Source organism: Lithobates pipiens, unplaced genomic scaffold (genome assembly GCF_037356315.1).
Source record: "Lithobates pipiens isolate NorthernLeopardFrog02 unplaced genomic scaffold, aLitPip1_a1.2 Scaffold_16, whole genome shotgun sequence".
NCBI classification, from domain to species: Eukaryota; Metazoa; Chordata; class Amphibia; order Anura; family Ranidae; genus Lithobates; species Lithobates pipiens.
Window position 1 is genome coordinate 214,042,209 of NW_027507748.1, and position 13,684 is coordinate 214,055,892.

General features: G+C 42.6%; 1 protein-coding gene across 1 annotated transcript in view; it reads right to left on the minus strand.

Annotated features, from left to right (window-relative positions):
- YTHDF2 (YTH N6-methyladenosine RNA binding protein F2) overlaps window positions 1–6,483 on the minus strand; it is a 40,358-nt gene extending 33,875 nt beyond the window's left edge. The window contains exon 1 of the mRNA XM_077480992.1: window positions 6,303–6,483. Within this exon, the coding sequence (XP_077337118.1) occupies window positions 6,303–6,455 (153 nt within the window). The 5' untranslated portion in view covers window positions 6,456–6,483. The remainder of the gene's footprint in view (window positions 1–6,302) is intronic.
- Window positions 6,484–13,684: the final 7,201 nt, after the last annotated feature.

Below are 13,684 nucleotides of genomic sequence, written 5' to 3' on the forward strand. Positions count from 1 at the left end.
TGGCACTCACCCTTGCATCGGTGCACAGGCAACATGGCGGTCTGCCTATGTAAACAAGGCAAATCACCGTTCTGTCACTACAGAAGACACAAATCCTGTGTCTCTGCTAAGCAGGGGCACTGATCCATGCCTTCTAATACAAACACCTCTCCCACAGTAGTAAAGCACTGGTCAGGCACATTTAACCTGTTGATCACCCCTGTTAACCCCTTCCCTGCCTGTGTCATTTATATAGTTACAGTGCATTTTTTTAGATCTGCTGATCACCATTAGTGTCAGTGGTCGACAAAGTATCAGATGGGGATTTACTAAAGCTAGAGGGCAAAAATGTGTCAAAATTCTGCAGAGAAACCATTCAGCTTGTTTAAGTTTTAGCAATAAAACCTGGAAGCCGATTTTTGCAAATAAACCATTGTGACTAATTTTGCCCTCTCTAGCTTTAGTAAATAAAACCCTTTTGTTTCCGCTTTGTCTGCCGCAACATCAGTCCCGCTATAAAAGTCACCAATCGCCTCCATTAATAGTAAAACAATTCAAACATAAAATATCCCATAGTTTGTAGACACAACTTTTGCATAAACCAATATATGCTTACTGGGATTTTTATTTTTTTTACCAAAAATACATAGAATACATATTGACCTAAATTGATGAAGTTTGACTTAGAGTTGCACAATTAATCTCCAAGAATCGATATTGCGATTTTTTTCCCCCGTTGCGATCTTGACAAAGTATCTCCCGATTCTTTCTATGCAGAGAATTCTCTCTGCTCAAGCAGGCAGCCGTCAAAGAAAGGGAAAAAAAAAAACCCAGGCAGTCTGCCAAGAATCAGAACATTCCTTAGCAGTTGAACCCAAGTATAAACATTGTAAAAATGTGTCCTTTAGCTCAAAAGGAATACACTTTGGTGTGTAAACGAGGGAAGTTTAACCACTTAAACCTCTGACATTTGTTGGTTAAAATATTTTTGCTAGAAAAATTACTTAGAACCCCCAAACATACACACATATAAACACAGTTGCAAAAAAATTACGTGAACCCTTCTGGAATTATATGGATTTCTGCACAAATTGGTCATAAAATGTGATCTGATATTGAATGAATGAATGAATGAAATACTTATATAGCGCACAATGCGAACTGAATCGCCTCTAGGCGCTGTGGCGAGCTTTGATCATCTGCTAAAAGAGGAAGGTCTTGAGTTTTTTTCCTAAAAGCCAGGTGATTTTCTTCCAGGCGGATGTTGATTGGTAGAGCATTCCATAGCAGAGGCCCTTGGACAGCGAATCTCCGATCACCCTTGGATTTATACCGGGCTTTGGGCACGAGGAGGAGGTTTTTGTTGGCTGATCGAAGACTGCGGTTTGGTGTGTAATGATTTATTTTCTCCATTAGGTATTGCGAAGCTTCTCTATGCACGCATTTGTGGGTGAGGCAAAGGGTCTTGAACGTGATCCGATTTTTTACGGTTAGCCAATGTAAGCTCCTCAGTGAAGGAGAAATGGATTCCCAGGGTTTTTTTCCTGTTATCAGCCTTGCCGCCGTGTTTTGGATCAGTTGTAATCGCGCAAGTTGATATCCCTAAGTCACAACAATAGACAATGGCAGTCTGCTTAAACTAAATAACACACAAAGAATTAAATGTTACCATGTTTTTATTGAACACACCATGTAAACATTCACAGTGCAGTTGGAAAAAGTATGTGAACCCCTAGACTAATGAGATCTCCAAGAGCTAAGTGGAGCGAGGTGTCAGCAAACTGGAGTCCAACCAAATCAATGAGATGAGAAGATGACATTGGAGGTGCTGGTTACAGCTGTCCTGCCCAAAAAAAAAATAAAAAAAAAATAAAAAAAAATAAAGGGGGGGCACAGAACACCAACATCAAAACCTCATCCAAACTATGAAGTATGGTGGTGGGGGCATCATGGTTTGGGGCTGCTCTGCTGTGTCAAGGCCTATACGGATTGCCATCATTGAAGGAAAAATTTATTCCCAAGTTTATCAAGACATTTTGCAGGAGAACTTAAGGCCATCTATCCACCAGCTGAAGCTCAACAGAGGATGGGTGTTGCAACAGGACAACGACCCAAAGCAAAGAAGTAAATAGACAGAATGGCTTAAACGGAAGAAAATACGCCTTCTGGAGTGGCCCAGTCAGAGTCCTGACCTCAACCCGATTGAGATGCTGTGGCATGACCTCAAGAAAGCGATTCACCCCAGACATCCGAATAACATTGCTGAACGGAAACAGTTTTGTAAAGAGGAATGGTCAAGAATTACTCCTGACTGTTGTACACATCTGATCTGCAACTACAGGAAACATTTGGTTGAAGTTATTGCTGCCAAAAGAGGTTCAACCAGTGAAATCCAAGGGTTAACATTTTTCCACCTGCACTGTGAATGTTTACATGGCGTGTTCAATAAAAACATGGTAACATTTAATTTGTTTTATTAGTTTAGGCAGACTGTGATTGTCTATTGTTGTGACTTAGATCAAGATCAGCTCACATTTTAGGACCAAATTTGTGCAGAAATTCATATCATTCCAAAAGGGTTTGCATACTTTATTTTTTTGCAAATATATATATATATATATATATATATATATATATATATATATATATATATATATATTTATGCGTTTTTGGTACACTGCATTTATTAATCTAACTCTGGAATTCATGTACTTTCCATTTTGTTTACTACTTTATGCACTTGGATTGTCTTTGTAATCCATCAAAATGTGTTAATAAAAATATTTTCAACCTTAAATTGATGAAGAAATTTTTTTTTTTTACATTCCGCTAGAGCCGGCGCATGACAGGTACATCTCTGCTCACTTTGCGGGGACAGACCTGTCAGAGCCCTGCTGTTCTCTATGGGGAGACTGGATGAAAACAGACAGCCTGTCCATTTTAATCCGATCCCATCCACAGGATGGATGGTGAACATGTCACCACCCATCTGTTGTGACCAGATATTGTCAGAAAAAAATAAAAAAATAAAAACCACACCACAAGGACAGGCAGATCCAAGCGGGCCGATCGTGTGAAAGGGGCCTAAAGCTGGCCATACAATTTTCCCATTCAATTTTCTTTATATTTACCTTCAACTATGTAGTGCAAGGGCTTGCCTGACTGCATACAAATTGAAAGCGTTTAAGTTTTACCTTCTATTACATGGTTATGGTAAATCTAAAAGGAAAGTTGTACAAGAAAATTGTATAATGTATGGCCAGCATAATGCCCCAGTTACAGACCTTTTAGTGTTGAAACGTGTGTCGGGAAAGCATTTAATGTACCCCAAATTGCTTTTATTTGTTATTTTAACTCGTGATCACTTTCATTTTGTCACTTAGGACATATTTTAATAAACCTCCTGGCTTGACCTGCACTATTTGGGGCCCTTTTTCCATCCCGTTTTATGTTCACATGTCCTCTTGCATTCCATGAGGAGCTGCCTTGCAGCAATATTCACCCATTGCGGGAACGGTCTGGAGCCGAGAGTCAGGCATCCCATATTGGATTCAGCGAACCATCTCCAGGGTACAGCACCAGCTTCAGCCCCTATAGGATTAAAAGCCTGTTTGACTCACTGTTGTATGACACGTGTCCACCCCAGTTGGACAGAGTGTTTATTCACTTACTTTTGGAGCACTGCTCAGAGTGACTACAGACAAGTTGTTTTTCTGCTCAACTGTTTGGTGTCACCCCATTAAGAGTTTCTCTTAATTTCCACATTTTTATGGACTGTTACCTCATATAGCTTTATGCACTTTATGTGTTTCAACACTAGTTCTCTTGTCGATATACACTATTTATCTATGTTGCAACAAGATAGATGTAATATGTCACTTTATCATTCATACTAGCACTGTACTTTTTGATCTACTATTCAAGTTTAAAAAGGGAGTTACAGGCTTTTTAAGATTATTAAAAGTGAGCAGCTACAAAAAGTGTAGTTGCTGAATTTTAATAGACAGACACTTACCTGTTCCACGGTCCAGCAATGTGGCCAAACGGGGTGTCACTCCCCTCCGCTGGCACCTCCATTGCCACTCTGGGCACCTGGCCGTGACAGCTTTCGGCCGGGCACATCGTGCTCCCGTAATGGACAGGCGATCTCCTGGGACCTGTCACGCGTCCCAGGAGATCGCCTAGAGGGAGGGGCCGCCTAAGGCAAAAGGAGGAGTCACCTTTGTGGATGGAGGAAGTGGGACAGGAAGACCCCCTTCTAATGAAGCCCCCCACCCCCCCAAAAAATGACATGCCAAATGTGGCATGTAAGGGGACGAGGAGTGCTTAAAGCGGAAGTTCCAATTTTGGGTGGAACTCCGTTTTAACTGTCAGCAGCTTTTTCCATTTTTTTTGTGGTTCAGCGCAATCTTTTCCTTGCGCCTTCATACATTATACGAAAAATCGTCCGAAATTTGGCCATTAGACCATTCTGTCGGGCAGTTAATGGGCACAAAAATCGATAATTGTTGGGACGTTTATGAACTGAAAAAAAAAAAAAACTAAGGTCAGGTTTGGAAATTTTCTGCCGAACAAACTATAAATTTAAAGGTTAATGTGTTTCCCATCCCACCTGCCTGCACTAGGTATATGTAAAAAAAAAAAAAAAAAAAAAAGAGAACATAAAATGTATGTCCACTGAAAGATTTATCGGTCATTACATGATGACGGCAACGTTTGGCCTGGCGGACGAATGTTTGTTCTTTTAAATTGAGTTTGCCCGATTTTTTGTATAGTGTATGGTCAGCGTAAGAGTAGAGGAAAGTCGTACAAGAAAATTGTATAATGTATGGTCAGCCTAAGAGTAGAGGGACTTTAGGTAGGGCCGCCATTTTCATAGCATTAATATGGCCAACCCAAGAGAGGGAGGGAAGTTTACACAACTGTAGAAGCAAAAACAATGGATAAAACGTTCACAGCAAAGAGAGAGGGGGTCAAGGTAAACCAGCGGTAAGCAAAACAGAATTGAAGGTGAGAAACACCCTAAAAAACAGAAGTGTGTTATTGGCAGGATCAAAAAAAAGAACATACCCCGTTTCCCCGAAAATAAGACCTAGCGTGATTGTTGGTGATGGCTGCAATATAAGCCCTAAAGTCCTTGCAGGTCTTATATTGCAGCCATCACCGACAATCACGCTAGGCCTTATTTTTGGGGAAACAGGATAGAGAGGAGAGAATATACATATATACACACACACACACACCATTCTACAGGTAAGCCTCATTCTAACAAATCTTGGATGTGTGTGTGTGTGTGTGAGTGAGAGAGAATATATATATATACACATACATACACACACACACACACACACACACACACGTCTCATCCAAGGTTTGTTAAAGTGGTTGTAAACCCTTACAAACCACTTTGACCCACAGGTAAGCCTAGATTAAGGCTTACCTGTAGGTCCAAGAAAAACCTCCTAAACCTACACGGTTTAGGAGATATTTGCCGAAAGACAGGCATCGCTGTCTACGGCGCATGCGTCGTAGACAGGAGCGCGCCACAGTTAATGGCAATATGCTGCGAGCGGCGGCTCCGGCGAATCACAGCACCGGAGCAGCGAGACCTGGAAGTCGCTCCGGGATACATGGCAGCGGCGAAGAGGAAGACGGAGGACCACTTCGGGGGCTTTGTTCTCAGGTAAGCCATTCATAATGAGCTAGTATGCTATGCATACTAGCTCATTATGCCTTTGCCTTGCAGGGTTTGTTTTTATTTTTTCCCTTTACTTCCTCTTTAAGCTGCGATATATTCCACTTTTGCCCTAGATTTAGATACACATTAGGCTCACCATAGGACCTTTCAAAACGATGTGTATCCAATAAGGCAGGTCCTGGTAGTAGGAAGATGTTGGTGGATGTAAAGGAGATTTTATAGTGTATGGCCAGCCCAGCATGTAGCTAAATCTGAGTTAGCAGTCTAGGTGAAGGTAGATGAAGACTACAGATCCCCCTCAACGCATTATTCCTCCCCCAGAAATAAGAAAAGCCTGGGATAGTGATGAAGAAAGGCTGGAGCAGACAGGGGATGGTGAGGAAACAGACCGGAAGTAGAGCTCTGAGACATAAAGACATCACCTGAGAGAGGGAAGGAGGGAGGGACACCTAGGTCAGGATTATGGAGAGGGGAAAACACAACCTAATGAGGACAAACACGGAAACCATGACAGCTGTTACTGGAGAGAATACAATACACCAGGAAGAGGGGAGGATGGAGGCGCCATGAAAACACACACACGGGAAGACAGAGGGAGGGGACGAACCAAAGCAGCTCTCATTACCGGCTCCAGCAGGCTACTGGCAGACATGTCGTCGGTAGAGAACAGATCCGGGAGATGCGGCAGCAGCGCGCCCTGAAAGCAGGAATAGGGCGGAGATTGTAACGTGCACTCGCCGGCGCCGGCACTGACGACATTTGATGCCGCTTCGGCCATCTTTACTGAGGGCAAATAATAGCACCTCACCAGCCAAAAGTGATGGAACGGTGTCACTGTTGGCAAACTAATATGAAAGCTGCTCTCTCCTAAGCCAACTAATCGTACAGCAAGCCTGGTATCGCCGCTGTAATTATATCTTTTATAAACATTACACTAGGGTTGACCGTAAGGTAAGGGAACTTGAGGGGGGATAAACTACACCATGCACAGCCCGCGCCTTCCGCACTGAGTGACGTTACGTACGTAGCCTGCCAAGACGGTGACGCACGTCCCGTGATGTGCTGCTGTTCCTTACCTGGAAAAGGGCTCAGTTAGAGTTCACAGGCAGCTTAGGATATCGGTCATGCTATTATAGCATTACAGTGGTGTGGGTTTTATCAGCAGGCCCCAAAGCTAAACTGCAGGCATTCATTTTTTGCATGTTTCATTCTTTTTGGGGAGGGGTTATAACGAATGACCCTCCCCATACAGGATATTGTGGTAAACAAGGACCTGTACACTCTAGAATGCAGTACAGGAGAGCCGTGTTCCTGTGTGCCCCGCCCCCCCACCGCTGCATTCCATTCGCGCTGCCCTTGCGATCTGTTCCAGGGGTAAGTTCAAAGTTAACGAGACCCCAAAACGCAGTGCGTGGCACAAAAGTAGAATGGAATGCAGTTGCCGTGCGTTTCTGCTTTTGGTGCGCTGCAATTTCAGCCCATTCAAAATGAATGGGGGTGAAAGTGCAATGCACAGAATTGCATAGGAGCAGCACAGCGTTCCTGTGCGATTCACATGCAGTACCTTGTGTGAATGGGCCATAAGGCCAGATTCACACTTGTGCAGTTTGCATATTACTGGTGCATTTTGCACTTTTCAATTAACTTTTAATCCATTGAAGTCTGTGGAACCAAAACCAGAAAAGAATCCCTGGCTCTTTCCATATCTGCTGCAGATGTGAACTGCAAGCATAGGAAATTATGTTAAATGGACTGTAGTGTGTTTCTGCAAAACTGAAAATGCACTAAAAAATGCATAGGTGTGAACCAGGCCTTAGAAAACCAGAACCTTCATTAAGCTCAGGTTCACACTATAGAGAACACAGACATAGCATTTAATTCACACCCGCACTGCCGTGACGATCACATTCGATGTCTGAGTAATGTTTGTATGGCTAAACTCACATTGGATTCACATAAAAAAAAAGGTGCAGGGTTTTTTTTCCACACCCATGTGATCTGATTCCTGTCCGAATGCACAGTTTGTCCTGCGACCCAATCTGGGGGTGTCATTAACAATGCATTGACACCCGCAGCGGTTCGCTGAGGGCAGTGTGAACTGCCTGCGGGAGACATGCGATTGCGGAACCGGTGCTGGAATCATGTTGGTTCCCTCACTGCTAAAGTGTGAACCAAGGCTAAGTGGAAAAGTAATGCCGCATACACACGACCTGACTTCCCGTCAGAATAAACTCTGACGGTCTTTCCGAGGGAGTTCCGCTGAAACAGACTTGCCTACACACGTTCACACCAAAGTCCGTTCGTTTAGAACGCAATGACATATGATGGGACTAGAAAGTTCAATAGCCAGTAGCCAATAGCTGCCCTTGCGTTGTTTTTGGTCCGACTGCATACATACGAACGGTTTTCCCAATAGGAATTGAATTCCGTCTGAAAGATTTAAAGCAAATTGCTCTAATGTTCTAATTCTAGGTCCATCAGAATTTTTGGAAAAAAATGTCAGCTGAAGCCCACACACGATCGGAATATCCAATGAAATGATTCTGTCAGACCTTTTCTACCGGAAAGTCCGGTCGTGTGTACGCGGCATATGGATAAGCTCAGGCGTGTTCGCACAATCCTCGTGCAGAGCCCGCCAGGAAGACTGCGCTGCGTTAATCACAGGCAGCAAGACATTTTCCCGATCCACGGCTGCAGAGATCAGGAAATGTCTCACTGCCTGTGATTAGCGCAGTGCGAACTTCCTGGCGGGCTCTGCACGTGAGCTGTGCCAACACGCCTGAGCTCATCCTTATGGAAGAGTGGGTTTGATAATAAAGTTAGCAGTGCCTCCACCCATGACATGGTCTCTGTGAACAGAGGGGATTCCCTTTCTGGGATATTAATTACTAATCTAATCAAAGTAATTGGGATCAGAAGAACTACTGCACCCAGCACATAACATTAACCATAAGTATATATGGTATATGGAAATAATACAAGCTTTATATAAGAAGCGATTAATAATAGTACATACATCCAATGTACAAACAAGTATTATCAGTAAAGGGATTTAGAAAACAATTCAATAATAATGAAAAACAGACAGGCAGACCCGTTCGGTCTGCCTGTGTTTAAGGGGCCTAAGGCATTGTTCACACAGGGCATATGCAGCGTACCTTTACGGGGACGCACAGGAGTTCCATGCATCTCTGTGCAGGTTGTCCCATGGATGTAATTTGGGATGTAGCACCTGCATGAACAGAGCCGTTGCTCCCAATTTTACATCCATGTAGGTCCGCATGCATGTCCCTGAACTCACAATGTCTGGTATGGGGTGCTGTACCCACAAGGATGTCAGATTGGGAACAGCAGCTATGCCTGGGCAGCCATTGCATCCCAATCGATATAAATGAGACTGCCTGTACGGGGGATGCATGGGACGCCTGTGCATTCCTGTGCAGGTAAACATGGCCCTCCATGGACGTACACTTTAGTATGCCACATGTGAACAATGCTTTAGTAGCAATTTAGCAGAAATTTTGTTATGTTGTGTTTATGTACACCATTCGTTTTTTTTTGTAGTGTATTTTTAGCGAAAATATTGATTTGATAAACATTTGCACAAATATTGCACTGCCTTAAAAATCAGTAGCACCTTCTTTTTATTTTACTGGCCATGTGCTTTCAGAAAATGTATGCTTTGGGGTAGGGTTGCACCGATACTAGTATCAGTACCGGTGCAGATACCGAGTATTTGCACAAGTATCGGTACTCGTGCAAGTGCACCGATACCTGAAAGCGACACTTTCAGACTCGGTTCTTTGAGCTGTCAGTGGGTCTCCCCTGTTGACAGCTGAAGTGTTAAAGAAGTCCAGTAATTGGAGCTGTCAAAAAAAAGCAGCCAGAAATGTTTATTAACAACATTGCTCAGATGCTGAAACATTAAAATAAAAATAAACATTGTTTCTTTTTTAATCTTTCTGTTTCATCATCTGCAGATCAAAGGGATGAACAAATGTTCCTCTGTTTAACCCCTTATAAACCCTTGATTTACTTTAATTAGCCATAAATAACTCCCTATTCTTCTCCATTTAATTATTTTCCTGCTTTTTTTTCACGTCTATTTTATAAACGATAAACAATTAAAACCTTTTTTGTTTGCTTTGTTAGTGAATATTTTTACACATATATATTAACATATATTTACACATTTCACATTGAAAAAGCGCAAAATAAAAGAAAATCTATTTATTTCATTTGTAAATAAGTTTTTAATGCTTTGTGCCATTGCTGACCGTTGAAGTGAAAACAAAACCGCTGTGGTAGGTATCGGTAATTGGTATTGGCAAGTACTAAAAAAAAAGTATCTGTACTCATACTCATTGTAAATCGGTGGGGGTCTTTTACAAATTCTGAAAGCTGTAAGGGAAAAATGAAAACCTTCAGATTGTTAGAGAAATTTGGATATTTACATTTTTGCGTACGTTTGATTTTCACCATTTTGCAAAAGGGCGCAATGTTTTAGTTTTTTTGTTATTTTTTGTTATTTATTAACTCCATACAGGTTACGTTTTTATATTTGATAGGGATTTAGCAGGAATTTTGTAAAATTAGCTGTTTTTAGTTGGGTAATAATGGTTTTAGTGTATTTTTTGCGAACATATTGGTTTGATAAACATTTGCGCAAATATTGCAGGGTCTAAAAAATCAGTAGCACCTTTTTTTTAATTTTAGAGGTCATATGCTTTCAAAAAATAAATGGTTTTGGGGGTCTTTCACAAATTCCGAAAGCTGTAAGGGAAAAATGAAAACCTTCAGATTGTTAGAGAAACTTGGATATTTAAATTTTTGTGTACATTCGATTTTCACCATTTTGCAAAAATTTTGTAAAAAATAATATTTTTTTGTTATTAACTCAATACAGGTTAAGCTTTTATATTTAGTAAGAATATTGTACAATTTGCTGTGTATTTATCTGCTAATCATTTTTTTTTGTGGATTTTTAGTAAAAATATTGTTTTGATAAAGATTTGCACAAATCGTGGGACCTTAGAAATCAGTAGCACCTTCTTTTTATTCTACTGGTCATGTGCTTTCAGAAAATGTATATATGGTTTGGGGGGTCTTTTACAAACTTTGAAAGCTATAAGTGAAAAGGAAAAATTGTGAAAATGGTCCCTCCACCTGAGGGTAAAAATGGAGCAGAAGGCCTGGCAGCAAAAGGGTTAATGTAAAAGTGAGTACACCCCTAAGTGAAAATGTTCAAATTGGACCCAAAGTGTCAATATTTTGTGTGACCACCATTATTTTCCAGCACTGCCTTAACCCTCTTGGGCACAGAGTTTACCAGAGCTTCAAAGGTTGCCACTGGAGTCCTCCTCCACTCCCCCATGAAGACATCACAGAGCTGGTGGATGTTTGAGACCTTGCGCATCATCCGTCTTCAGTTTGAGTATGCCCCACAGATGCTCAATAGGGTTTAGGTTTTGGAGACATGCTTGGCCAGTCCATCACCTTTACCCTCAGCTTCTTTAATAAGGCAGTGGTCATCTTGGAGGTGTGTTTGGGGTCGTTTATCATGTTGGAATACTTCCCTGCGGCCCAGTCTCTAAAGGAAAGGGATCATGCTCGGCTTTAGTATGTCACAGTACATGTTGGCATTCATGGTTCCCTCAATGAACTGTAGCTCCCCAGTACTCATGCATCCCCAGACCATGACACTCCCACCACCATGCCTGACTGTAGGCAAGACACACTTGTCTTTTTACTCCTCACCTGGTTGCCACCACACATGCTTGACACCATCTGAACCAAATAAGTTTATCTTGGTCTCATCAGACTTCAGGTTCCAGTAATCCATGTCCTTTGTCTGCTTGTCTTCAGCAAACTGTTTGTGGGCTTTCTTGTGCATCCTCTTTAGAAGAGGCTTCCTTCTGGAATGACAGCCATGCAGACCAATTTGATGCAGTGTGCTGCGTATGGTCTGAGCACTGACAGGCTGACCCCCCACCCCTTCAACCTCTGCAGCAATGCTGGCAGCACTCATACGTCTATTTCCCAAAGACACTCAACTTCCTTGGTCAACCATGGCGAGGCCTGTTCTGAGTGGAACCTGTCCTGTTAAACCACTGTATGGTCTTGGCCACTGTGCTGCAGCTAAGTTTCAGGGTCTTAGCAATCTTCTTATAGCTTAGGCCATCTTTATGTAGAGTAGCAATTCTTTTTATTATAGATCCTCAGAGTTCTTTGCCAGGAGGTGGCATGTTGAACTTCCAGTGACCATTAGGCTGGGTTCACACAGCCGCGGCAGCGAGTGCCGGATGTGATTCGCACCGCACTGCAGTGCAAATCACATCCGATCTCTGTGCGATGCGAGTTCAGCCATACAGATAGTATGGCTGAATTCGCATCGCACCCGCCGCAAACTCGACCCTTTTTTTGGTCCGCAGCAGAATCGGATCACATGGGTGTTCACACCATGCGATCCGATTCCTGTCCGAGTTTGCAGATCGCACTGCGATATGCGGACTGATCTGGGGGTGTCATTAACATTTCACTGACACTCCCAGCAGTCCGCTCCGGTGTGAACCTAGCCTAATGAGAGAATGAGAGTGATAAGACCAAATTGAACACACCTGCTCCCCATTCACACCTGAGACCTTGTAACACTAACGAGTCAAATGACACCGGGGAGGAAAATGGCTAACTGGTCCCAATTTGGACATTTCCATGGGTGGGCTCACTTTTGTTGCCAGAGATCTAGACAATAATGGCTGTGGGTTGAGTTATTTTGAGAGGACAGCAAATTTACACTGTTATACAAGGTGTACACTCACTACTTTTTAGCAAAGTGTCATTTCTTCAGTGTTGTCACATGAAAAGATATAATAAAATATTTACAAAAATATGAGGGGTGTACTCACTTTTGTGAGATACTGGGGGTTATTTACTAAAGGAAAATCGACATTGCACAGCAAGTGCACTTGAATGTTCACTGAAAGTGCACTTGCAAGTAAAGTCGCTGTAGATCCAAGGGGGATACGCAAGGAAAATAAAAAACAGCATTTTAGCTTGCACATGATTGGAAGATAAAATCAGCAGAGCTTCCACTCATTTCAGATCTACCCCTTAGATTTAGAGCGACTGCACTTCCAAGTGCACTTCAGTGCAAAGTGGATTTGCCTTTCGTAAATAACCCCCATTGTATGTAAACAATTTCCACATTTGTAAATTCTAACTGGAGCGTTTCAGACTCAGTTATGGAGAATGTCCCGCTTATCTTTTGATATATCACTTTGTAATTCAGGTATGCTGTGGAGGACGGTCTCTTTTTTGCAATAAAACTCATTAAAAAAAATCTGCACAAGGAGACCTAAAAGGGATGCAGAGCAGCATCTGTTGTGAGGGCCACAATGAGTGGAGCGGGCAGATGACAGGTTTGTGTCCACTTTGCATATGCAGAGCAGACACGATCCGATCCGATCCGATCTGCCCAGATGGAAGGGCACGGTTGCCCTTCTGTTTTTTTTTTAGGGGATCGGATTGGAGGTAGGTGGGTTTAAACAGACACAAGTCCATTTACATCTGCCTCTCCATAGAGGTGAATGGAGGGCATGATTGGATCGGACTGATCATGTGAAAGGGGCCTGAGGCTGCTTTCACACTAATGCGCTAAGGTTCACTCACACTACAGGTGCAGCGCAGTGCACCTGTGGCTTTCCTGCAGATAAGCTGCACTTTGCCATAGACTTCTATTATATCCTGCAGGTGTGGTGCACTTTCTGAAAGTGCACCAAACTCGAGGGTGATAACAGAAGCCTATGACTGTGCTGGTAACAGTGCTGGATCAGTTTGAAAGTAGCCCAGTAACCATTGCAGAACAGATATTTCCATATATACAATGTGATTTTAGTAATGTACCTTCAATAACAGTCTTCCATTTAGGTATTGCCGGCTGTTGCTGTCCCAGGCAGTGTGCATATGGTATCACTTCGCCTGTGACAGACCCGGCAAAATACAGGAAGC